We start from the raw sequence: 26,243 nt of genomic DNA, 5'->3' as shown, positions 1-26,243 counted from the left end.
GAGAGATAAAATATGTGATGTATCATAAAATCCAAGTTAAAATTTACAACGTCAGCAGAAAAATGTTCTAAAAAAATGTTTTGGTCTCCACCACTTAACTCCTCAACTGTGCTAATTAGAGAGGATCAAGGGGGGTCTATAAATGTTAGCATTTAGCACACTGCTAAAACATTAGTTGACTGCATGAGTTTCAAACAAATGTGACTGGAAGTCGCAGTACAAGGACTAATCCAGGCATTAAAAAAAATATCGGTATCAGGCTTCAGACAAGGCCGATCTTTTGAGGTTAATAATTTTACTTAATTGGGACTTATTAGCATTCATTTGTACCAGAATCACTGCAACAGAGTCTGAGTATGTGGTTCGTTGGAGGCAGAAAGAGGGAATTTTTTGGTTCATTGCAAACTAACCACAGCTGTTTTGTAGTCTGAATCGCTGTGTAGTTAAGTTTCTGGTGGTGGTGCAGATAAGACACACAGTTAAGGACCAGGCCTTAAGTTAAGGATCCAAGGTGGCAGCGACCACTAATATACACTTTATACCATGGTGTTAATGCAGACCCGAGCGTCCTAGCTCATCCGGAAATATAAGGACGCTTTATGGCGACGCAGACCTCGAGCTGAGATTTGTCCTCATCGGTTTTCTCTTTCGTATTTATGGCTGCTTCCCCATCTCCACAATTTTCAATTTGTTGTTTTAAATCAATAAAGAGTAGGTCAAGTTAACTGAGGAGGTTTGGAGACGCAGACATTTGTACGACTCGTATTCTGTGAAAGTTTCAGTCGGTGTCGTTGAAAGTGAAGCAGGAAGTAGAAACAAAAGCCGGAGCCAGACGTACGTGTAGGTCCCACGGTTCTGTGAAAGGAACCTTAAGCCATGTGTGATAAATGTATTCGACTTAGAGGTCAGTGACCCTCTGGACAATTTATGCGATAGTAAACGAAAAACGGTCATAAGACAATGAAAGGTTTGATACTCGGTGAAGCTGGAGTTTATAAAAGTGTTCAGTCTGAGTGACTTCGAGAGGCCTCGCGTCAGACTTTTCCAGAACGGAGATTCAAGACCCAAGATGTCTGGAAGGAGATTCAAGACGTCTGGAAGGAGATTCAAGACGTCTGGAAACCACCTAAAAGGTGAAATGACCGAGGAGCATCCTTGGATCTTGTATCTTTCCATGTCGACAAACTGCTTCATATAAACATTGACAGCCAGTCTGCTAAAATTTAAAAAATAAAATAAAAAAGGCAAATTAAATATATGTTTAATTAATTCGTTACACAAGAGAACCAGACCCAAACACAACTGAGAAAAAACAAAACTCCTTGAGACTTTTTTTTTTCAGCTGCGTCACATCCACACAATTATAACACAGGATTTATTCCACACATCAACATATTAACAACAGCTTCATTAAAACGAATATTCACTCAGACGGTAAATAAGACTCGAGTTTAACAACAAAACAACCTGCGCAAGTCACAGAAATCCGCCTGTGTTAGCTACCGAGCTAAGGCTAGCCTGGTTAGCTGAGAATAAAACATCGATGTTCACACACCACGACGTGACACTGTGTTACATACCGCTCCTTTTCTCTGTATGTCTTGTTTTGATGAAAAAATGACCAATAAACGTGTTCGTTTTGCTCTTTTTGATGCTAACGGGCTAGCCCCTCTGGTTGCAACGAGCTAGCATCTTTGGTTGCTACGCTGTTACAGATGAGGAGGATATCCGGCTTGGCCTTCACAATAAAAGCACAAACCCCTGCGAATCCTGCTTTAATGTCTGAATTTTAAAAAAATTAAGAAATATGAACAGAACAATAAATAACACACATAACACTAAAGCAAAAGCGTGTGCTGCAACTGAGATATTAATATATGACGCACATCTGATTTTATATATTGTATTTTATTGTATAGCTGCTGCTATAGTTCCTTTTTTTTTATTGCTCATGAATCAAAAAGCTTATTAGTGCATCATGTGCGAGTCTATCTCCTCCAGGAGGAAACAAATGGTCCCTTATCTGGAGCCTGGACCTGTCCAGAAGGCTGAAAACATTTATTTTATTAAAGTGGTAAACTAGTTATCTGCTTTGCATTAAGCAACTGATACCAAGCATCACATCTGTGGTTGCGTTATTGTTTGGTTTATATTTGACAATTTTTAAGGTTTGAGATTCAAAACATGCAGCGAAACTTCTGTTCTCGTCTTTCACAATTTAAGAACAACTTAATGTTTCCGGTTACTGCTGATCAGTCATATCACTGTACATAGAGAATGCTCCTTTATTTGTATTTGAATCAATTACAATTAAATATTAATTAAAATCAATTAAAATTAAATGTTTTATTTCTTAAACCGTTTCCTTGAAGGATTAATGAAGTATTCTGATTCAGAGAGTATTCTGATCTTGAGAGTCTAAATTATTCATTAAAGTTATTGGTTAGTTCTTAACTAAATGTTTACACTGAATTTAAATTGATGGGGAAATGAATCCGTGACTATTCTGGTCTGAACATAAAACTCCAAAGAAACAAAGAACTGCTCGTCTCACTTTTGTAAGTTTTTATTTTGAATACTTTATGTTTTATCTTTTCCTTGACGGCTCAGATCAGCTGATTGAGACATCAGCAGATTAACTGATCTGGAAAATGAATTCCCAGCTTTTATCCAGATGTTTGTGCTACGCTGATAAACTCAGATTTATTTTATTTGTTTACGTGTGTTGTCATCATTCTGCCACTGAGAGGCGCTGTTCTTTTATTATTTAAGTGTCTCTGTCTCATGGAGGAGAGAACATAGCGTTCCCCTAAAGACTAAATAACTGAATTAATAAATAAGTAAACTCAGAGCTTTTAAAACAGCCTGAACTTCTGACCTGTGCACGGTTCTACACACACATATATATATATATTTATATATTTATTCTCTTTTACTTATTTTAACTCATTTGCACAGATCTCAGAGAGAAAACGATTTATTCTGTCTGTGTTTCAGCTGTATGAGCTGATTGATTTAATTTGATTTGATGTGATGGGGGGGGTTAGTTAGCGTTCTCTCTGACTTCGTTGACAGCGTCACATTTGTCATGTGCTGCCTGTCATTATAAATACGTATTATAGCTATTTTAAAGCTCCTCTGATCAGATTGCAGCTTGGCGAGAATCCTAAACATACACAAAGTGTTTTTAAAGGAACATCTACTTTGGTTTTGCTTGTTGAATTATTTTTGGCAACAGACACTAAAAGATATGACAGCATATTAGAACTAAATGTTAGAGAAGCTACGTCCTCCAGGCAGTGAACAACACCAGTTTTCTGCTTTAGTCTTGAATCTATATCAGGTGATGTTTCATTAGCTCTAAACCGAAGGTGACAAATCTACTCATAGCAAATGAAATCCTGGTTTCTAAGCGCTGTGAGTCACTTCATGAGCCTGGAGTCTCGTGATAATTAACGGCTGTTGACTTTACCGACTGGTGGAGGAGAAGTTGATCAGAAGGTGATGATTAATATTTTCATTAAAGGATCATTCTCAGTTGGGTGTTGTAGCAAATTGCTCATATATCCCGTTTATCCCCTCCCCAGGACCACAGGGCTTAACACCTGACCACAGAGCAACAGCTGACCTGAGGCTCTCATGCCATGTGTGTCCATGTCTGAGAGCGTCTGGACGGGGAGGACGGGCCAAAACACGCTGCTTTTATTTTCAGCTGTCATCGCTGCAAAGACGGACGCTCATGACTGTGACTTCGTGGTGGAGGACGCATGGACGTCCACACATCAGTGGAGACATGCTGCTGACACACACTTCAACCTGTGAACAGTGTCATTACACGTCCTGGCTTCTCTTTAGGCCGGAGTCAAACATGGAATTAAAGGCAAAACTTTCTCGTCCAGCTGAGACTAAAATCTCTCTGATCCAGTTTTAAAACAGCCGGACGTCCAGAAACCAGAGACTTTGAACAAACGTGACCAAACTAATTCACACGTGAAATGAAGCATCTGCAGCAGAACGACTGTGAACGTGTCTCAGTTTGTCCAAGTAGCGTTAGCGTTAGCACCAGCTGATCCGGTAGTGACAGGCAGCAGAACCAACCCATAAAGATGGAAGACGCTAAACAGCACGTTGGTCCTCTCCATGGGACATTTGAGGACAAAGACACCAAGAGGGACCAGTGGAGACACATAAAGTATCATCACACTCTGCAGGAAGGAGTTTTCTTTCCAGCTTCAAACAGCACATGAACCAAGCCAAGCATACGTTAGCCGGGGATTCTGCTAGCACTTGGGCTAACGCGGCTAACAGCTGGAGACAAACCAAGACAAACCAAGACAAAGACAAGCTGCCAATGCTGCTGCTAATATGTGTCCACTCCTGCAGCCACTGTTCACTGGGAGAGACTGTTCTCAATAAGAAGCGTCAGCTCTCCTCTGGTTGGACAATGTCCACAAGTTAGTTTGTCTCCGTAGCAACAGGGACACATTCATGTGGACACATGGTGGACAAAGAAAGACACAAAAAGTTGTGTTTAATGAACACGGTCAGTGCAGATATATTCCTTTATGTCTGGAGTCTAAAACTGAACTAATCAGAACTGACTTCCTGGTTTATCTGGAGTCTGTTTCTAAAGAGAAAGAAGCTTCTGTGTAATTCCAGGTCTCAGTGTTACTTAATGTCCACAACCTAAAACCTGTCAGCTCTCCTGACAGATCATACGACATCGGTGTGAAGTTACCCAGCAACAGACAGACGGGTTTAAATGACCTCACGGGGGGTTGGGTTGGGTGTGTGTGTGGGGGGGGGGGATTCCTGCTGCTGCTCCTCATGTTGGCTCATAAATCTCTCAGGGCGCTGGGACTTTAATGCACCTTCAACCCTATAGGAACCAGGAACCACATGTGGTAACTTGGTGTCCTGGTTCCTCTCAGTGAGGTTTACTGTCATGTGGTTTTCATTGAGTCAATCAGAGAAGATCCAGGAAACATCCTCAGGTCTAATCAGGGTCTAATGTGGTCTACAAGGTCCCCCTCTGACCTGGTTTATCAGGAACCATGAAGAAGAACAAGTGTCCTAATGTTTCTAATGTGATGATGTTGACAAGTGTCTGAATCAGCTCTGATGTTCTAATGTGACAAATACATGTTTACATTAGTTTAAGGACCAGGAACCAGTTATGAGACCAGGAACCAGGAACCAGATATGAGACCAGGAACCAGATATGAGACCAGGACCAGATATGAGACCAGGAACCAGATATGAGACCAGGAAACCAGATATGAGACCAGGAACCAGATATGAGACCAGAAACCAGGAACCAGATATGAGACATTCATTCATCTGGATTTAACTCAGGGAAGTAGAAAAGTCTTCTCATGTCCTACAGACAAACTCTCAGGTTAAAATGAGGTATTTGAAAGTATTTCAACGAGCGCCCTATAAAGGGTTAATCAGTCCCATATTTAGATTTTAATTATTCTACATTGTTCTTTTTTAATAAAGTAAACCCTAAAAGACAGGATGGTTAGACTGTAAAGGTTCTGCTGCTGGTCTCGGTGTGAACAGAGAGGACAGGATCCGTTGTCGTCCCTGAGGACGACTTAGCACCAGCTCTAATAAACACTGGTGGGTCCAGAGTCTGGACCTGGACAGGAGGAGGCTTCATTTGTCCTCAGACTGGATTTACTCACGTCATTATGTCCTCATTTATTACTGTTCTGTAATGTCACGTTTTCTTTAAACTGTCCAGGTCCCTGAAGATTCTCAGAGCAGACAGTTAATCCTAGCTAGTTAAATCTACGTCTCAAAACACTTTTGTGTTCTTTGAAGCAAACACTGTTCCTCTGACCAGCTGTGTTTCCTACTGAATTCTGACCAACTGATTCCCCTGGTTAGTACAGAACGGATGAATCAGCATGTGAACACTGAGACATTTTAAAGTAGACCTACTATTTATTTCTCTTCAGTCTCATAGAGATCAGACTCTAATCAGTTTGGCCAATGAGAGGAGGTGGAGACGTGTTTAGTCCATATTTATATACAGTCTATGGAGGAGACGTGGTATGAGAGTAAATAGTGACGTGTGCAAAAGTATGAATGAAACCTGAAAGCAGTTTCACCAAATGTTTGTCTACAACTCGTTGAATTTCATTTTCATTTTAAAAACCTTAATGATTCTACTGTCACATGCAGTGATTAAATCCTCCGTGTTCCTTAAACACATCAGAGCTGATCCGAGCTGATTTTTAAAAAGCAGGTTTTGCTCCTTTAAAGCTGTGGTGGGCAGTTATTGGGTGTGAGTGCCGCACAGAGACGAACCCTTGGCTGGAATCCTCTGATGTGGAATAGCTGCAGTGTGACCTCAGGGCCGGAGCTCAGTGTGATGAAAAGTGGAAAAGGATATCGCTGCTGCATCGTATGTCTGAGTGTGAATGCGTCTAGTTCAGGTTACATCATCATCATCAGCTCGGCTTCATTTACTGCTGAAACTTTTCATCACGTCATTCAGCGGCTGACAGCGTATCAGCTGACACCCAGCAGCCTCCAGACGTCTACAAATAGACCTCAGCCTCAGCGCTTCAGCATTCGTTAAATAAAAACTTCCTTTCTGTCCTTTATCCTTTAAACACTGAGGAGCATCTCCCATCTAAAACCATTTAAATCCATTTAAATCCATTGTCCCTGAGCCGAGGCCTCGTCTCTGACGTCCGTCCACAGTCGTCGCATTAACACAGACCAGAGTCAGAACTCGCTGCTTGACCCAGAAACTGGAAGAACTAACGGAGTCTGACACTAGTGACCTGACATCACTCGCTCCAGAACCAACACGCTGCCAAGTTTGCTCCAGATCTGGAATGAATGGAGTTTATTTCTACAGCAGCACCAGGCTGCACAGGCTTCCATTTATTTAGTCTATTAAAAGAAGAGTTGATATTAATGGAGACATGAAATGAGCCGAGGACTTTTTTGTTTTCAGCCCATGTGGACGTGGTTTATCTAAAATAAAGAGCTGTGGGGAAATGAATGAACCAGGAGGAGAAGCTGTCAAAAGCTTAAACGTCCCAATGACTGAGAGACAGAACTGAACATGTGGACGATACGTCACATCCACTGATCCAAGGACCTGGACCGAGTTCCCATGGAAACAAGGTCAAACTACGCCTGTAGGAGACGATGTGGACGGACACAGATCATTCACATGTTTTTAGAAACCGAAAATGTTGTTAGATTCACTACTGACAACACTTGGTTATAAGATCCCTGAGTCTGGGACGGAACGACGTCTGTGACAGACACCTGGTAAAAACACTATGGACAACAACAACCACAACAACAACAACAACAACTACTACTACTACTACAATAACAACAACAACAACCACAACAACAACAACTACTACTACTACAATAACAACAACAACAACCACAACAACAACAACTACTACTACTACAATAACAACAACAACAACCACAACAACAACAACAACAACAACAACAACTACTACTACTACTACTACAACTACAACTACAGCAATAACCACAACAACAACAATAAAAAGAAATGATAGGAAACATCAGACACTAACTTCCGCTGCATGTTTCATCCAGACGTCACATTCTGGAAACAAAACCCTCACAAACATTTACCAGCTCATACAAACTGTTAAATATGTGTCACACACACACACACACACACACACACACACACACACACACACACACACACACTGTCTATATCTACAGCTGAAGACTCAGGCTGAAGCTGTTTCACACCTTTTATCCACCTTTACTTCCCCTGTTTACGGCTCCAGGTCCAGATCACTTCCCTTCACACGGTCCGACCACCGAAGCTCAGCCAAGGCGTCGGATAACAACCGCTCACACTAACACATCACATCATAAATACCACAGCCGTGTCCGCCATCATACTATTAGTATCAAAAAACACCAGGACAAGACTCACATTCAGGCCCATGGAAGCAGAAATAGATGAACGAATGAATGGATGAGGAATAAGACCTAAAAACGTGAGACACCATGAAACAGACTGAAGCTCTGAATGAACAGACTTTATGTCACATCTGTCTGAGATCATTGAGATCATCACAGTAACAAACAGGAACTTCTTCAACAACTTCAACTTATTCTCTGCATTTAAACCAAGAAGCAACAACAAGACGTCACAGCTTTAATAACCTCAGACTAATCTCTGGAAACTAGATGGATAATATATATAATATATAGATGGAGAAAGCTTAGCTTCAGATGAGACACACACACACACAGACACACACAGACACACATGACACATACAGTTGTCGTCTTGTGTTGACTACGGGGTCAGTCAGTAATCAGGATTAATACCTGAGGAATATCTCACACATGCTAATTACTTCATATGCAACATGAGCCTGAACATCGACGAGTGAAAAACATTAAATTCCCTGTTTATTTAAAATAAAATCAGTAAAATCCTCTCTTTTTTACTCTAAATGTTACTGTAATATTAGTGTAGTGTTAGTGTAATGTTACTGTAGCAAAGCTTTGCTACTCATCTACATTTAAAGCTGAAACTGAATCTGTAAAAAGGCAGTTTTCATAATTAGCAGCTAAACTAATGAAGCTGAAACTTTCTCTTTCCAGAAGGTGAATAATATGAACGGGAACAGACTCCAGCTGCATGTCTGCGTCTTATTAGGGTTAATTATTACATCAAATTATCATTATTAGATCAAATGAGACTGTGTGCATATAATTTACGTCTAAGTGCATGTTTTAAATTTATTTTATTATCCAGTTATTAACAGTCACAGGTGTTTGTGCTCAGGTATAAAAGGAGCTTGTGTTTGTGTGTTTGTGTGTTTGTGTGTTTCTGTGTGTAATGGAGGTCCGTTCTCACCGTGGAGCAGAGCTGACACCGTGGCTGTCGTCTGGGGGGGTTTTCCTGGCTGCAGAGCCGGGGGGGTCGATGCTGCTGCTGGTCTTCGATGCTTTGCTGCGATGCCGAGACCCTCGGCTTTTCTTTCCCTCCAACATGGCCTTAAAAACGCACACACACACTGAACACTCACACACAACACACCTGTTCCTGCATGTGGATCCAACACTGGGAATAAGAAGCGTCTGTTCCCACGTTTAGGAATAAAAAAGCAGTTATTTAATCGACGGTGAAGAACTTCAGATGAAAACGTCTCGTCCTCTGAGTGGGACAGTGTCCAACAGCAGGAACCACCAGCGGCCGCTCGACTGTGAGCAAAGAGCGAGACGACAAACTGACGCAAGTCAGTCAGTCAGTCAGTCAGTCTGCACAGCCGCCCTGTAATATTAAGTCCTCATGTCCTCATGTCCTCACGTCCTCATGTCCTCATGTCGTTCTCATTTCCTCACGTTGTCCTCAGGTCTCATGTCTTCATGTCCTCACGTTGTCCTCAGGTCTCATGTCTTCATGTCCTCATGTCGTCCTCAGGTCTCGTGTCGTCCTCATGTCCTCACGTTGTCCTCAGGTCTCGTGTCGTCCTCAGGTCTCGTGTCGTCCTCAGGTCTCGTGCCGTGTTCAGGGACTTGATTCATCCAGAGGAACTAGAACATGAGGGATCTCAGAGGCTTGTTCCATTAGCGGCTGCTCACGGGTCTGAGCTGTGAAAGGCTGAAAGAGGACGGGGGGGGGGGCGGCAGAGCACCCTCCCCCCTGGACCAACAGCTGGAGAGAGGGGGTGGACGGAGACATGGACATAAAGAGACACAGAGGAAATGACAGTTATGGTACTAAGAGAATCCTTCATCTGAGAATTTAACGAGTTAAAGAAGTGAAACTCAGCAAACTGATCACATAAAGATAAAGGTTTAATGTTGAAGCAGCTTCTTGTTTAATGTCAATGTCGAGTCTTAGTCGTGTAGTTTTTATCTTCATGTGTCTTGTTTGTGTCTTATTTGTGTTGTTGTGTGAGTTCCTTGTAATTGTCACAGCTAATTGTCCTCGGCTTCCCTTGGAAAAGAGGTCATAGTATCTCAGTTAAATAAAGGCTGATAATAAAATGATATGTAATATTTGGTTATTTGACTCCCACTCACCTCCACCTTCATATGCACAGAACTTAAACACTACAATCAGTTTTGGGTTCATGCAACTGTACAGAACTCACCTGTGTTTATTGTCTCAAGGCTTAAAGTTCTGCATAGTTATGGTTTCTCTCTCAGCTCCACTACTTTGATTATATTTTAATTAGACTGAGTCTAATACTGGCCAAGTTTAAACGTACGACATCACAGAAGAGTTTTCTTTACTCTTTATAAACAGCCACTGTTTCCAAGAAGAAAATCCTCAACGAATCCTGAATAAATCCTGAAAAATAGTTTACAACAATATATGTTACATGAGGAGAAAAAGTCCAAATCCTTTTGAAATAAAGTTGCTCATGTGTTGACCATGAAATTTAAACCTGTTCTTCCTCTGTGACTGACTGTCGCCCTCCTGTGGTCATCAGCGTTAACTACACAAAAAACTATAATACCACCGTTATCCTGATTAATAACGTGGACAATAGAAAGATTCATTATTATTGGATATAAATAGAACATTCATGATGTGATAAATGTTCATTATTTGTTCTTGTTGCGTTCAGGGTTCTCCTCATGGTGCATTCATCAACATTATTATGAACCAATGAGACTTAATTATCCACAGGAACCTGGTCACAGTAGTTACACATAAAAAAGTAAAAAGAAGTAAAGTAAAATAAAATAAGATTAAAATAAAATGGAAATAAAATAGAAATAAAATCAATAGTATAAACAAATTTTTACAGAATTAACATATGAACAAATATACACAATATAGAGACAGAAGAATATATATTATATTAATAATATAATACAATATTATTATACAGTATTATTATAATATTATATTATTATTATTATTATATACAAAAACGATCAATAAACTCAATTCATTACTAAAGCTTTTATTGTGAAGAAGACAGGATATGAGTATGTACGTAACAGGAAGTCGGATTGTTTACTTCCGGTTAGTAGCCCTTGCAGCTAGCGTATCAGTGCTAACATGTAGCTGTGGCATGTTTTCTTGGTCAGTTGTGTCTTTCAGGTCTCTACTTACTTTTCATTGGACTCGGGTCACAGCGTTGAACGTTTCGGTTCTCAGCCGCCGGTTCCCGTCCTTGTTCCGGGTCGGAGCGGCTCTTCTGTCCGGTCCCTCCTCCAGAACCTGGACTAGCTCCGGGACCAGGACCAGAGAGATGCCGAAAAAAGACAAAGTGGGCAAAGTAATTAGGAGTCAGAAAGTTTAGAATATTATTATTATTTCAGCTGGTCACAGAGGCAGAGAAAAGTATTTACTTTTTATTATGTCTGATATAAAATAATAAAGACCTTAATTAATAAAGATACTGTCCACTTCATTAGGAATATTATTGAAGTTATTCTAATGAATGAATGAATGAATGAATGATGTGCGGTCCTGTCCCATGTCTCCAGATGAGAGGACAGCCAGCTGGGGGGACAGTAGCTGAGTCCAGGGTCTCAGGTCCAGTGAGTCTGGACCGAAGCGGGGCAGTGGTGGTGGTGGTCCACGCTAAGCCGGGCTCCAAACACAGCGCCATCACAGGTCTGCTCAGCTCTGGGGGGACCCTAGGACCCCGGGACACCAGGGTCCGACCGGACCTGGACTCTAACTGCTCTTCTCTTGTTGTAGAAGTCTCAGCTGAGGCAGTGGGTGTGGCCATCGCAGCGCCACCTACAGACGGAGAAGCCAACACCGAACTGATCCGCTACCTGGCCGAGGTCCTGGACCTGAAGAAGAGCCACGTCTCTCTGGACAAGGTCCCTGGAACTAGTTTTATCATGTCAGGAAACGGAACTAACCCACACTTTAGGCCAAAGTCCTCCTCCCCAGGAATGAAACCAGAGCTGTGATTGGTCCTCGTTAGTGTTTAAATGGAACCAGAGCTGTGATTGGTCCTCGTTAGTGTTTAAATGGAACCAGAGCTGTGATTGGTCCTCGTTAGTGTTTAAATGTAACCAGAGCTGTGATTGGTCCTCGTTAGTGATTAATGTAACCAGAGCTGTGATTGGTCCTTGTTAGTGTTTAAATGTAACCAGAGCTGTGATTGGTCCTCGTTAGTGTTTAATGTATCCAGAGCTGTGATTGGTCCTCTCGGTAGCCGTGTGTCTCCTCTTTAGTATTGCAACATTCAACAGAAAACATTTCTGTTTCATTTGGTTTATTCTTAATTCGGTTCATCTCTGGTCTCCTTCAGGGCTCCAGGTCCAGGGACAAACTCATCAGAGTGGACTCCTCTCTGAGTGTGGAGGAGGTGCTGAGGAAGCTTCAGGAGGCTGCCGGCTGACGGAGGAACTGTTCTCTCATAGAAACTTTAACAGAAACATGTGAGGAGCTCTGGTCCTCCTTAAAGACTCAAAGCAGGAGCAGGAAGTAAACTCCTCACCAACCGACTCCCTGAGAGCAGGAGGTGTTTTTATCTCTGATTAAATGAAACGTTGAGCTCCAATAAATAAAGGAGACCTCTTTATGTCCTTTAATCATTCATGACGAGGCATTAAATGAAGGAGTGATGAGTGTCAGCAGGTGGCGCCGTGGGAGCGTCTGCTGCTATTCATGTGCTGACAACAAAATAGAAGTTATACAGTTTTCACCAAAGCTGGTACAGAAATTTCCAGGTTCCATGAGAAATCTAATGAGAGGAGCCATGTTTTTCATCATGCACAAGTGAGACAAGCTTAAAGACTGAATCCTCAGCGGTAATCATCATAATATGCATCATTCTTCATTCTTTTCATTTTTATTAAGATTTTATTTATGATGCCTTTTAAGGCCTTTTTGTGCAGCTTCTCCTGAGCCAGATGAAGAACAACACTCAGTGTGTTTCCATCCACAGTTTAATGGAGCTTTGCTCTAAATTCTACTTTCTGACTACGTCGTTGTTCCAGTTCACATGCAGTAGAGAAAATCGAATAACTAACAGGATCATGTTCTCCTCCTCCACACTAGGGGGCGATATGCGTCTTTTCAGTGGGTTGATACCACGTTAATACGGCTCCTTTCCAGCTGACTTATTACGTCATATAATAAACGAGTCGTTTGTGTGTCAGACCGACATTTAAACAACAGTATATTTTTAAATCTCGTATGTGATGTGGAGCTACTTCTGGAGCAGATAGGTGGCGCTATCCCTCAGGTGGTTCTTCTACCGACTCTGTTTCTTTTCTTCTTCTTCTGTGACCACCTTTCTTGGATGTTTTTGTTCCGGGGTCACACGCCAGCGCCTTGTGGAGCATGAACACACGTTATCCTGCTGTCGTCTGATTAAAGCGTTTACATGGTGGAGAAAACCGAATTAGAAGTTCTCATTGTCTGGAGAACGCGTTTACGTGCGGTTACGTTCTCCAGGTAAAGTCAGATCAAGGCAATAGTTTTTTTTTTTTTTCACATCCATGTAAATGATCATCAAATGTGTATAAATATGAATAATAATTCCAGTTTTAACACAAATATTATTAATACAGATACCATGTATATTACAAAACTACGACATTTCTTTATGAACAAGATATTCATGTGGTTTTCATTGAGCCAATCAGAGAAGATCCAGGAAACATTGTCAGGTCTGATCAGGGTCTAATGTGGTCTACAAGGTCCCCCCTCTGACCTGGTTTATTAGGAACCATGAAGAAGAACAAGTGTCCTAATGTTTCTAATGTGATGATGTTGATGATGTTCTAATGTGACAAATACATGTTTACATTAGTTTAAGGACCAGGAACCAGATATGAGACCAGGAACCAGATATGAGACCAGAACCAGACATGAGACCAGGAACCAGATATGAGACCAGGAACCAGATATGAGACCAGAACCAGATATGAGACCAGAACTAGATATGAAACCAGGAACCAGATATGAGACCAGAACTACATATGAGACCAGGAACCAGATATGAGACCAGGAACCAGACATGAGACCAGAACTACATATGAGACCAGGAACCAGATATGAGACCAGGAACCAGACATGAAACCAGAACCAGATATGAGACCAGGAACCAGACATGAGACCAGGAACCAGATATGAGACCAGGAACCAGATATGAGACCAAGAACCAGATATGAGACCAGGAACCAGATATGAGACATTCATTCATCTGGATTTAACTCTGGGACATTAGAACATTTTGGAAAACTCCACCAAACTCAGACAGTCTTCTTCTGTCCTCTATAACAGCTCCAGGGTTGAATGTTTTCAGGAGTTTTAAATGTTGCTGTAGAGACGATTAATGAGACGTTGAACTGATAGAAGAAGAATAATGAGCTGATGATGAGTTGATGTGTTAATTAACGTCAGTGTTAATGAGTCAAAGCTTCAAAGCTCTGACATGAAAGTGGAGGATAACGAACACATGGAGCAGATCAGCCTCCTCCTCCTCCTCCTCTTCCTCCTCCTCCTCAGACCAAAGAAAGTTTCTGCTCAGCAGACTCTGATGGGTTTATATCCAAAGAGTTACATAACCTCCTCCTCCTGATCTGTCCACTGGTGTTTCATGCTGCGTCTCCTCCTCAGAGCTCAGATCAGGAGCTTTCTGTGAGGAGCTGTCAGGCTGCAGAGGCCTCGTCCTTTTAAATCCATGCAGTGGTTCTGTGCAGATTAAACACACGTCGTCCTCTAGATACAGACACAGTGTGGACGTGGAGCTCAACAGTTCCTTCACGTGTCTCTGTGGGATTTGGGAAAACAAGTGTCTTTAACTGTTGGTGTGTCGCATCCTCTAATGTTCTGCTATAGGAAACATGGAAGAGGTCATTTCATCTCCTCTCTGTCCGTCCATTGGTTCAGAGTTGGAGGTTCAGTTCTAGCTTTTTAACAAGCGATCAACAGTAGAAACAACAGATAGGTATAGATGTATGACTGAGAAAAATAAAATAAAATATAACCTTCACATGTAAACTTTCATAGATACCTATGGACTGTGTTTCCCAGAATCCTTCCCACAGATATACAGACATTATTCCATTTTTAATTTTTGGCAGAACTAAAACATATGGGAGAGATCTGCATTCATGGTTCTGTCTCTGTAGGTTTATTATTATTATTATTATTATTATTTTAAACCTGTTCTCCTCTTTCTTCATCTCTTTGTAGGTCATTTGTTTTTTCTGTTCAACCTTCCACATACAAGTGTGAACAGTCACAGCAATTAAAAGATAGTGGAGGTTATGATGAGCTCACGGACTCAGATCAGTTATCAGGTCTGATTTAATGAAGCTGCTTCCTGAGGAGATTAAAAGTCAGATTATCAGAGTTGTTTCTGTTCAGCTCGGCCTCATTCACGACTCACGATATGGACTAAACACGTCTCCTCCATAGACCTTATATAAATATGGACTAAACACGTCTCCTCCATAGACTGTATATAAATATGGACTAAACACGTCTCCTCCATAGACCGTATATAAATATGGACTAAACACGTCTCCTCCATAGACCGTATATAAATATGGACTAAACACGTCTCCTCCATAGACCGTATATAAATATAGACTAAACACGTCTCCTCCATAGACCGTATATAAATATGGACTAAACACGTCTCCTCCATAGACCGTATATAAATATGGACTAAACACGTCTCCTCCATAGACCGTATATAAATATGGACTAAACACAAAAATCTGTTTAAGACTGAACGAAAACCCATAATTACCAAACGTTACCCACTTCTTGAAGAACACACGTGCAGCAGTAAGTACGGGGGCATAATATTCTGCTCGGTTTTGGCTGTGAGTAAGACGAAAGGTAAGAAGAACGAGTCACCTGAGACCGGCCCAGAAGCCTTGAGCACACCAGACTCAGACGCCCCAGAAACAGTATCGTGGATGAACCCTCTAAAAAGGCGGCACTCTGCTTTAAGCAAACAGGTGAACCGGATCAAAGCAGAGGTTTGTGCCTCCATAGAAAAAAATGCATCAAATAAGTTTCTACTTCCATCAGGGGTGAGATTTCATCACTAAATGAAAATGTCCAGAAGTGTTTTTCAGAGCTGAGAGGCAAATCAGCTGTGCACAAGGCCACTCTGCAGGAGCTAGAAGAAAGCACCTCAATCCACTGTTGTGTGTCTATAATTGTATTGAACTGTATCTTAGCATATTGTATCGTATCATAGTGTATAATAGCATATCATAGCATTTAGTATCCTAGCATAGCGTAGCGTATCGTAGGCTGGTATCAGGACATGGGTAAAATGTTCCTAACCCTAAATAATCCAAACTAATAAACAGGCCGAGTGTGTAGCTGAGTTATTGGTCACGTCATGAATCCACGTAGCAACAGCTCTAAAACGAGGCTGATTTGGTTCTTTGTTCTTCTAACTTTCCATAACTCATCACGTTCAGACTGTATTTAAAGATGGCCGCCAACTGATGTTTTGAAATACTTTTGAGATTTTTCTGTCTTTCTGCTTCAATTTGTTGTGAAAGTAAATAAATCCAGATCATTCTAAGACATTATTATTAACTAATTCATTATAGAATTTTAATTGCAGACGCTGAGATATGAAACACCTGCTAGCATCGAGTCATGCTAGCTAACTGGGGCACAGTTTCCAGGGAGAGGCTAACGTTAGCCTGTGCGTTAGTTGTCTTAGCTAGCTGATAAGGACTGGAGCTAGATTAGATTAGATTAGATTAGATTAGATTAGATTAGATTAGATTAGATTAGATTAGATTTAGAGAGTGAACTGTGTGTAGACATATTTTGTCGTGTTGTCGTTAAACTGTGCGTTCTTCTTCCCATGTGAAGAACGTTCTCAGCTGTGTCCTTTAACAACCTGCAGCAGTTTTTCCACGTGAGGTTTTTAAGTCGCTGTGAGTCTGACGGTTTATTTGACATTAATACTTTCATCCCTCCAAACTAACGGGGACATAAACACATGTGTCAGATCCTCTTAAAGCCACGAGAAAACTGTGTGTTCACCTGTTTGTCATGTGTGTTAAAAAGATCCAGTCACTTAATGAGCTTTTATTAATCTGACGGATTCAACGCAGGAAAACGTTTCATCAGGTTCAAGACACAAACACACAAACACACAAATACACTAATACACAAACACACGAATACACTAATACACAAACACACAAATACACAAATACACAAACACACGAATACACTAATACACAAACACACAAACACACAAATACACACGCAGAATAAATAAGCAGACGTTTCCAGAAGTTGTTTGGTTAAAGTTTGCTACTCGTCACAGTTTGTTGGAACTGGATGAGAATAATAAATAAAATAAAATGTGGCATCTTTCATGATGACACAATGGTTACGACAATCAAACTAACATGTTTCATTATGTTTTCTATTCGGACTTTAATCCTTCTTTTAAATGTAAATATTTGTCATTGAGTTTACGTTTTACAATCATTTCCCCGCAGATATGAAGCGATCGTAGTGTTGATGAATCCTTTACCAACGGTTAAATACAAAAGATGAGTGAAAATGTAGTTTGATGCAGAATCAGTGTGGAAGGACTGGACCACGTGGTTCAGCCAAATAAAAAGTAACGCAGACAAAGACAGACAAAGAGACAGAGACACAAAGACAGAGAGACACAGAGACACAGAGACACAGAGACACAGAGACGAAGAGACGTAGAGACAGAGAGACACAGAGACGCAGAGACGCAGAGACACAGACGCAGAGACACAGAGACGCAGAGACATAGAGACAGAGACGCAGAGACACAGAGACGCAGAGACACAGAGACAGAGAGACACAGAGATACAGAGACGCAGAGACACAGAGACAGAGAGACGCAGAGACACAGAGACACAGAGACACAGAGACGCAGAGACACAGAGACACAGAGACGCAGAGACACAGAGATACAGAGACGCAGAGACACAGAGACAGAGAGACGCAGAGACACAGAGACACAGAGATACAGAGACGCAGAGACACAGAGACGCAGAGACGCAGAGACAGAGAGACAGAGAGACAGAGAGACACAGAGATACAGAGACACAGAGACAGAGAGACAGAGAGATGCAGAGACAGAGAGACACAGAGACAGAGAGACACAGAGACGCAGAGACACAGAGACAGAGAGACACAGAGACAGAGAGACACAGAGATACAGAGACACAGAGACAGAGAGACAGAGAGACGCAGAGACAGAGAGACACAGAGACACAGAGACACAGAGACAGAGACACAGAGACGCAGAGACACAGAGACAGAGACACAGAGACAGAGACACAGAGACACAGAGACGCAGAGACACAGAGACACAGAGACTGAAGCTGGATCCGTTTTAATGCGTCTAATGGGATAAATAACTAAATAACTTCTCTTCTGTCTCAGTTTTTTCCACATTTGTTCATACGCTGATACTGTACATTTTTCTCACTTATTTTACTATATTTGACTTTTTATTTGAATCTTTTTTCATTTTATTTCACCTGTAACTAAGCTGCTGTGAGCGACTCATTTCCCTGCGGATGAATAAAGTCTAAGTGTAGTTAACAGCAGCTCCTCGTACTCTACGTACTTTACAACAGCTTCCTTTACTGGAACCGATGACTCCATGTTATTCATGTTATTCACGTTCCTTATTATCATCCCTGTTTATAACTCATGTGTAACATATGCTCATTAGATCCTTGTCCACTTTCAGGATGTTTTGAATCATTTTTATGCAGAAATATTATCATTATTATAAATAATTAGAATATGTAGCAGTCGTAGCCTGGTCAGGTTTGTACTTGCTGATGTTTTTGCTTCTCATTTGATTCCAAACGTCATTTCATTCGTTGAACATGTGACAATAAAGTTTAGTTAAATATAATAACTAATAAAGTTAAATTAAATGTAGTCAATAATACACTAATTTAAACGTCCAGCCGCTCTACGTCATACCAGCCTCCTGACGTCACACCAGCGTGACGTCAGGAGGCTGGTAGAGGGGGCGGGGTCTCCTCATCCAAACATGCCGCTCGCGCGGAGCGAGCGAACAGCGCATGAGGTGCAACACCTGTGGAAAGGTGAAGGCGGCGCGCGGACTCCGTGAACTTTGAACTTTAAACGCGTTTTTTTTGTTGTTGTTGCTTGTTTGTCAACATGTGGGCGCGAGCTGTGCTGTGCGCGGCGCTGCTGTCCGCGCTGTGTCCGGGGAGGACGGAAGCCGAGAGGGACGCGAGGGACGCGAGAGGCGTCCAGGAGTCTCCGTACAACTCCAACAGACTGGTGAGGGTCCTTCAAATGATAATAATACTACTACTAATACTAATAATAATATACAAATACATGTAGTGGAAATAAAAATATGTTGAATATATGTATATTTTTATTCTGGAGCATTTTCATATTAAGTTTGTTTTATTTTTATAAAATTCTATTATAGAAACTCAAGTAAAAATAATGAAATCGGTTCATTTTGTAAATAATAATATTTCAGATCATTTACTAAAAGCTTACTCACATGAATAAATGAAATATTCCAATTATTTAATATCCAGGACAAACATATATAAAGAGTATTCAGTCTTTTAACTTTATTTTTTAATATATTTATTGTTAGATATAATTTCTCAGCTGTTTTCAGTTTGTATAATGATAATAATATCATTATTCATTTTCATGGTCATTATGTAAATTAAATATATATAAACATTATTAAATATGGTAAATTATTTCTTCTTCAGACATTTAAGTTTAGAAAAGAACCAATTAAAACGTGTACAAATAAAAGAACGTAGACTAGAACGTGACTCGTTTCTTAACGATTCACTGATGAACAGATCAGATGAAACGAGACATTTAAATGAATCTAAGAATAAAAGAAGCTTGAGATCAGTGATGAAATGAAACAGGTCCGTGTGTAAACGCTGATGGATCCGTTTGATATGAAGCAGATAAAGCTTCTGTTGCCCTGATTTAAAAGCGTGTTCACTGATAATGAACTAAGATCATGGATCAGATCCCGTCCAGATACATTCAGCTTCACGTGTGTCTCTCCGTCCTCAGCTCGGCGCTTTGCACGAGGTCCTGGAGAAGCTGCAGACCAAGAGGATCAACCCCTGGGAGAAGAAGTATGGACAGGTCCCGTCTGTGAGTGAACACCAGGAGCCTCCGAGGTTCCCAGCGTGGGGCTCTCGGCCCCTAGAGGGACATGGAATAAATCAGAGGGTCCACAGATCATCAGCGATCAGCCTGTGTAGCTTTAGTTCACGTTTGAACGTTTTAATTAGTTTTATTTATAAAAGGACGTCGTCTCCTCCGGGATGGACACTGGTCTCCAAAGGGTCAGAAAGTCTAAAAATCCACCCGAGTTATTCTGAGTCGTGTTTCTGTTTAGACCAAAAGAAACGTCTTTAAATCATTGACTGATGGAAACTAAGCCCTGGTTTCTCCTTTAAATCTCTTCCTGCTTTAAATATTAAAATATAGAATAAATTACTGCTCTAGAATTTTTATGATTAATAATAATCAAATGAACTGAGTTTTTATTTTCACTGAGTTATTTAAACTAACGAAAGATTTGATTAAAATGATGAAACTTTTTCAGAGAAGATGAAGCAAAACACTAAATATTCACATTTATTGTTCACTGTTACGTCTGAATATTTAGTGAGTTATATTTTAATAGAGACCAAACCATCTGATCCATGATGATCCTGTTTACGTCTGGTCTGACTGACCCAGAGTCTGACCCAGAGTCTGACCTCCATCACACTCAGCTCCTAGGAAACACCAGGATCCTGTGTTTGGGACTCGGGTCCCGGCCTCGTGTTTCTCAGCACTGAATAGTTTCCTGGGACGTGTCCGGATCCTCTCTCATGTTGTGTTGCTGTTGTTGTGTGGTTGTGTTGCAGTGCGACCTCGGGGAACACTGCGCCGTCAGGAAGGGATCTCGAATCGGGAAGATGTGCGACTGTCCCAGAGGAGCTTTCTGCAACTTCTTCCTGCTCAAGTGCTTATGAGCCGCACGAGACTTTAACCTGTACATTCACCAGATATATACGAATATATTTACATGTCAAACTCTGTAGCTTCTAGTGTGGAATAAATCTTTACGTCAATCAACGTTCTGGTCCATTCGTGTTCCGATACAAAAGTAACGATATCGTCCTGAACTCATCCCTGGACCAGACCTGGACCCAGAGTTTCTAGAACCACAGAGCTCACGTTCTCCAAAGGTTCTAGTGAAATAGAACCAGGCCCACTCTCCATCTGGATCAAATGTTCCTCCACATCTTTAAATTCAAACTGGTTCCATACATATCAATGCTAAGCTAACTGTCACTACTAGAGGGCTGCACTGTATTTCCTGTAGTACCACTATCTGACCACTAGATGGAGGCAAAGGGCCACATGAGGATGAAGTCAGTGTGTGGTTCACATTTGATGGAGAATCACGTGGTTTGACCCAGGGACCAGGAATTAAAGCAATTAGCCGAGGCTAACTGTTAGCTCCAGCAGCTTCTCCTCAGCACGGCAGAGCGGAGCAGAGGATTGTGGGTAGAAGGGTTTTCTGGTTGTGGATATAAATCACAAGGTTTTAAGTTTAAAATGTTTTTGTGACGTTTTAAATCTGTGGTACAGCTGCTTCAAAACCAGCTTTAGAAACACACTTTAAATGTCAAGAGGAAACATCTGTGGTTCCTTTTTTATTAACATACGGGTCCAGTCAGAGCGGTTGTTTTTCTCCTCCTTTATTTCAACAGTCGACCTCGTCTTCCATCGACATTTATTCCAAGAGTAAAAAGATAATTTAACACTAGAGGGTTTCAACATCTAAAAGGGACAAATCAACAGTCCTGCACAGCAGAGGGTGGGTTTGGTTTTTTCTTTTATTAGGAAGATACTTTACAGACGTCTAGACTCCTCGAGGCTGCTTGAAGTTCATGCCGACCGTGGGCTGGGTCACCTGCAGGTTGGACAAGGAGCCGAAGTCCTGGAGGACGACACAGACCAAAGAGTTAGAGCTGCTTCAGGTTACAGGGTCAAATCTGTCTGAGAGCTTCAGGGTCTGAGAGGAAGCCACAGTCCTTCAGACACGGGAAAAGTCTCAGCGTTCGTGTTCCTGTACTATCAATGACCTGGCCACAGCGACGCCATGATCACTTTCGATACAGGGTGGAGGGAAAGACAGGAAACAACGTCCAACAAAGGAAAACGTCTCAAGGTTCAAGAGATTCACCAACACATGTACACGTATGTGATGTAAATGAATCCAGACTGAATGTGACTCCACACGGTTCCTGAGTCAGTTCATTATTAAAATACACAGGTTGATCCTGTAAAGGCATCAGGACGAATCCTCTCCTCTGTAGTTCAGTATCTGGTCTACATGAATGAATGAATGAATGAATGAATGAATGAATGAATCATCTCATGTGATTTAATCCATCGCGGAGCTTTAAGTCCTAAAGTCTCAGGACACTTGTTCTAAGTTGTTCATCACGTTTTCTGCTAGAATCTGAGCGCGTCAGCGTTAAATCTGTTAAATCTATAGAACATGAGGAGACACAAACCTGCAGAACTACTTTAATCTGACCACGTCCTCTAACTGCACCCGAGTTTATCTCGTTTTAAATGATTTTTATACTTCATGTATCTAAATGAGCCTAATCTGGTTAAATAAATGTTATTATTATCTAACATGTTTCTGCTCATATCGAATCTAAAACTAAACCAGGAACATTTCCACCAATGTTCTTCTCCAAGTGGCTGTTAGCAACGGTTAGCAGCAGTTAGCATCATAGCCTGAAGGCTGTGGGTTCTAGTCCCATATATCCGTAGACCCGAGTGTTGGGTCATGTGACTCTACAGGACGTGTGAGGCATTAAAACCTGGTTAGAGGCCTGATCCAGAGCTAGTGAAGCTAACGGCGCTAACATCCACTGCTCTGACACAGACATTAAAGAATTAGAGACTCACCAGCAGCTTCAGCATCTCCTTGGTGTCGGGATCAACTTCGATCAGCTCCTGGTCCAGAGCAGACACCTGCACAGGTAAACACAGCGTCAGCCATCTTTAATCCTACACACACACACCTGTAGCGCGACCTTTAACCCCGGCAGCGTCACGTCAGCTGCATGAAGACAGAGCTTCACCATAAAAGATGAACCTGGTCTTTGATTTAATGATGAACTAATGTGAGTTCTTACGAAGCTCCACATCATTTATTTCAATAATTCACTTTAATTGTCGTCTTTGTGAAAGAACCAAACGTCCTCTCGTCTCCATCGAGTGTCTGAGAGCATCAGGGTTCGAGAGGAACAGGAAATCCTTCAAACACGGGAAAAGCTCTCGGCTTAATGTCCCTGTACTATCAATGACCTGGAGACACACACCCCACGATCACTTTCGATACAGGACACGACACGAGGCCGACGTTCACACGAACACAGACAATTCAGCCTCAGATTAAACCGTCCAACATCAGAACTAAGACGCTTTAATAGCTTTTTTTATTAGGATCAATTCTCCTGAAGAGTTTGTCTTTACTTGATGCTGCAAGAAGGAAAAACTTTGTCCCAACACCTTCAGCTCAGACTCAATGACTCACAGACTTTTTACAGGTTGTTCTTTCTGCACAATAATCTGCTGATTGTGCACTTCAATGCTTTTTGAACTTCCCCGTCCACACTTCACACACCGACCGTCCCAGAGCTGTTATATTCCTGCATCTTGTTTTTTTGTACATACATTTCTCCCTGTGGCACTTGTACGAGGGGATTTCCCATACGTGGGATAAATATACGATGTCTTAAGTTCATCTTGTGCTGTGTTTATTCCTCTATTACACCTTTTTATTTTCACCATGTTCCTTCATATTCCATCTGATCCTGATCTGATTAGAGTCTGATCTGATTCAGAGCGAAGCTTCACCCTGAGCCGACCTCCAGACTCCACCCACACCTCCACCTGTGGCCGATGCGTTCACTGACCTCTGGTACGTAGTTGTCCCTCCTCTCCCTCTCCTCCTCCTGCAGTTTGATGGAGATTCCTCTGACTGGACCCCTCTGGATCCTCTTCATCAGATGCGTCACATACCTGCAGGAGGTCATCAACAACAAGATCGTCTTCATGAAGAACTGAAATGAAACGTTGGGCTTCAGAACCAACGGGGCGTCTGCACATTGACCCGTAGCCTGAGTGTCTGAGAGGACCAGGGTCTGAGAGGAACAGCGAGTCCTTCAAACACGGGAAAGGCTCCCAGGTTCATGTCCCTGCAGTTTAAATGACCCGGCTACGAGGAAGCCGCGGCCACACTTTCGACACAGGGCGGCGCCTGAACGCCTCGCGTGCGGACTCACCCAGCGATCTTGTTGCGGAGCTTCTTGCTGGGGATGATGGCGATCTCCTCACACACCCGCTTGTTGGTGTGGAAGTCGTTGCCCAGCCGGGTGTAGTATTTCTCGATGATGACCCTGGCGGCCTTTTTCACCGTCTTGGTCCTGACTCGTCCCTGGAGACACAGATTAGAGATGAAAAACTGAACCAGTGAACGAGGAGACGGCTTTTTAGGAGGAAACTAATCTGAGAGAAGAGCGACGGCTCCATCCTGCATCAACTGATGTTAATCATTACAACTACGAAACAGCTGATCAAACTAAATCCAGAGCACATGTTAGCGAGCATACAACGTAAATAACGTCTTTAGAACAGCGTTATCAGTCTCTAATTTCACATTTTTGTGTTTATTAGCAGCAAGTGTTGAAAATGAAACCAGGTCTAGGTGTAAATGAGGGTTCGCTGGTCACGGGCCTCATGGTTGAATTAAAAACCAGATCTCAACTTCGTCTCGACCGATTTATCTCCACGCAGATAGAAAAGTTTACTACATGCACCTTTACATTTGTCCGTTTTTGAGCCTTTTAGAGCAGAAAACGATAACGTGAGCCGCCCCCCCACTCCCTGCACACAGCACCGAAGCTAACCAGGTTTAGCATCCAAAGCTAGCGAACGCCGTCAAATTTTCATCATTCACAGCTAATATTAAAAGTCCGAATGTAAACGCAAACACCAACAATGATATGTTGGCTCCTGTCGATCAAATGAACCGATAAAAACCTGAACAGGCGCCGCAGCTCATTCTAAAAAAACGCCGCTTCAGTTAGCAGCAGCGCTCCGACATTAAAGTGGGAATAAAAGGCTCCGTTCGTGTCATTTATCATCAATACTTCGTTCATCCGTTAAAGTTAAGAGTCCGGTCTCCGCGGAGGAGCTCAAAGAGACACAAAAACAGTCATGGCGACGGGATTACTTCAGATTTCTCATGTAGATAAATGAATGTTACCCACCATGTTGGATCGGCCTGGTAGAAGAGGACGAGGACACTTCCGGTGGAAGTTTAAACGCTCAGGCGGAAGTTGAGACAGCGCCACCCCTCAGGTGGAGGATGGAACTACAACAGAGACGATGAACTACAGACTGGTTGGAACTACAACAACATGGACACCCACTATTTTATTTACATAAAGTGTTAGGAATAACTCCATGTTATTCATGTTAATGGACATTACTGCACCTTCTAATATATATTCTTCTATCTCTATTTCTTGTATATTTGCTCATTCACATGCTAATTGTGAACATTTCATGCTTATGCTATTTTTATTTTACTATACAAGACTTTATTTATGTTTTATTTTATTATTAGAAAAATATTTACTATTTTGTTTATTTAACTAAACTGTAACAAAGACTTTTAAGAAAAAATAGACAAACATTTCTCAACATATATTTATTGATTTTAAGATGTAAATTAGTTTTTATCTTTTTACATGGATTTATTAATTTGTTTTCAGTTTGTACGTTGTTTTTATGTCCTGAGATAGACTGGAGACCTTGTCCAGGGTGGACCCTGCCTCCCAACCAATGACAGCTGGGACAGGGTCTCTGCAGTGTCCTGTTAGAATATGTTTCTGCTCTGCTGAGAGTTCAGCATCTCAGGGACGTCCTCCACGTCCGACCTGTGACCTGTGACCTGTGACCTGTGACCTGTGACCTCTCTCTGTCCATTGCAGATTCACGTTTTTGATCCATGAACCAAGATGAATAAGTTCTGAATCTGTTTGAAACCAAAGAACAGAAGGAGCTCCAGACAGGACGGGACTAAACTCAGATTAAATATCTTTAATTAAATGTTTTATCTTCTCACTGGTCAGTGTTTGTGTTACAGAGCATTCGAGTCTTTAAG

At 41.7% G+C, this 26,243-nt stretch overlaps 4 protein-coding genes and 3 non-coding genes across 11 annotated transcripts in view; 2 read left to right on the top strand and 5 right to left on the bottom strand.

Moving 5' to 3' along the window:
- LOC125014829 overlaps positions 1-9,227 on the bottom strand; it is a 29,591-nt gene extending 20,364 nt beyond the window's left edge. For 2 of the 3 annotated variants that reach the window (XM_047596275.1, XM_047596276.1), the window contains exon 1: positions 8,900-9,224. In XM_047596275.1, the coding sequence (XP_047452231.1) occupies positions 8,900-9,036 (137 nt within the window). In that variant the 5' untranslated portion in view covers positions 9,037-9,224. Of the gene's footprint in view, positions 1-8,899 lie in introns of all 3 variants that reach the window. The other variant, XR_007113539.1, reaches the window with a different exon arrangement.
- A 1,788-nt stretch (positions 9,228-11,015) lies between these two features.
- On the top strand, positions 11,016-12,548 carry c10h15orf40 (chromosome 10 C15orf40 homolog). 3 transcript variants are annotated; one of them, XM_047596659.1, is made up of 4 exons: positions 11,016-11,273; positions 11,494-11,623; positions 11,711-11,838; positions 12,276-12,548. In XM_047596659.1, the coding sequence occupies exons 1-4, from the start codon at positions 11,076-11,078 to the stop codon at positions 12,363-12,365; spliced, it is 546 nt and encodes a 181-aa protein (XP_047452615.1). In that variant the 5' UTR covers positions 11,016-11,075; the 3' UTR covers positions 12,366-12,548. The 3 variants fall into 3 exon arrangements, with proteins under 3 accessions (XP_047452615.1, XP_047452614.1, XP_047452613.1); XM_047596658.1 differs by having other exon boundaries at positions 11,016-11,276; XM_047596657.1 differs by having other exon boundaries at positions 11,016-11,282.
- Positions 12,549-19,007: 6,459 nt separating this feature from the next.
- Positions 19,008-21,118, top strand: cart2 (cocaine- and amphetamine-regulated transcript 2). Its single transcript, XM_047597347.1, has 3 exons — positions 19,008-19,279; positions 20,060-20,143; positions 20,908-21,118. The coding sequence occupies exons 1-3, from the start codon at positions 19,154-19,156 to the stop codon at positions 21,013-21,015; spliced, it is 318 nt and encodes a 105-aa protein (XP_047453303.1). The 5' UTR covers positions 19,008-19,153; the 3' UTR covers positions 21,016-21,118.
- A 749-nt stretch (positions 21,119-21,867) lies between these two features.
- On the bottom strand, positions 21,868-25,493 carry zgc:114188 (40S ribosomal protein S17-like). Its single transcript, XM_047597346.1, has 5 exons — positions 25,345-25,493; positions 24,358-24,509; positions 23,989-24,094; positions 22,976-23,041; positions 21,868-21,989 (listed from the first exon to the last, which is right to left on the bottom strand). The coding sequence occupies exons 1-5, from the start codon at positions 25,345-25,347 to the stop codon at positions 21,912-21,914; spliced, it is 405 nt and encodes a 134-aa protein (XP_047453302.1). The 5' UTR covers positions 25,348-25,493; the 3' UTR covers positions 21,868-21,911.
- On the bottom strand, positions 22,046-22,172 carry LOC125015582. The gene has a single exon (XR_007113621.1). It is a non-coding gene; the product is annotated as a small nucleolar RNA SNORA71 (small nucleolar RNA).
- On the bottom strand, positions 23,289-23,415 carry LOC125015581. The gene has a single exon (XR_007113620.1). It is a non-coding gene; the product is annotated as a small nucleolar RNA SNORA71 (small nucleolar RNA).
- Positions 24,198-24,326, bottom strand: LOC125015583. Its single transcript, XR_007113622.1, has one exon. It is a non-coding gene; the product is annotated as a small nucleolar RNA SNORA71 (small nucleolar RNA).
- Positions 25,494-26,243: the final 750 nt, after the last annotated feature.

The sequence above is a fragment of the Mugil cephalus genome, chromosome 10, assembly GCF_022458985.1.
Source record: "Mugil cephalus isolate CIBA_MC_2020 chromosome 10, CIBA_Mcephalus_1.1, whole genome shotgun sequence".
In the NCBI taxonomy this organism is placed as follows: Eukaryota; Metazoa; Chordata; class Actinopteri; order Mugiliformes; family Mugilidae; genus Mugil; species Mugil cephalus.
The sequence above is the reverse complement of the archived record's forward strand: the minus strand, read 5'-3'. Positions and strand labels throughout refer to the sequence as shown.

Excerpts from the sequence above, each read along its gene's own strand:
- zgc:114188 (XM_047597346.1), bottom strand. Across the intron at positions 24,095-24,357 it reads CTCCGCAACAAGATCGCTGG|GTATGTGACGCATCTGATGA; the intron begins GTGAGTCCGCAC and ends GACCTCCTGCAG. Across the intron at positions 23,042-23,988 it reads GGGACAACTACGTACCAGAG|GTGTCTGCTCTGGACCAGGA; the intron begins GTCAGTGAACGC and ends TTACCTGTGCAG.
- cart2 (XM_047597347.1), top strand. The coding sequence starts at position 19,154 with ATGTGGGCGCGAGCTGTGCTGTGCGCGGCGCTGCTGTCCGCGCTGTGT. Across the intron at positions 19,280-20,059 it reads CGTACAACTCCAACAGACTG|CTCGGCGCTTTGCACGAGGT; the intron begins GTGAGGGTCCTT and ends CTCCGTCCTCAG. Across the intron at positions 20,144-20,907 it reads AGTATGGACAGGTCCCGTCT|TGCGACCTCGGGGAACACTG; the intron begins GTGAGTGAACAC and ends GTTGTGTTGCAG.
- c10h15orf40 (XM_047596657.1), top strand. The coding sequence starts at position 11,076 with ATGTTTTCTTGGTCAGTTGTGTCTTTCAGGTCTCTACTTACTTTTCAT. Across the intron at positions 11,283-11,493 it reads AAAAAGACAAAGTGGGCAAA|ATGAGAGGACAGCCAGCTGG; the intron begins GTAATTAGGAGT and ends CCATGTCTCCAG. Across the intron at positions 11,624-11,710 it reads CAAACACAGCGCCATCACAG|AAGTCTCAGCTGAGGCAGTG; the intron begins GTCTGCTCAGCT and ends CTCTTGTTGTAG.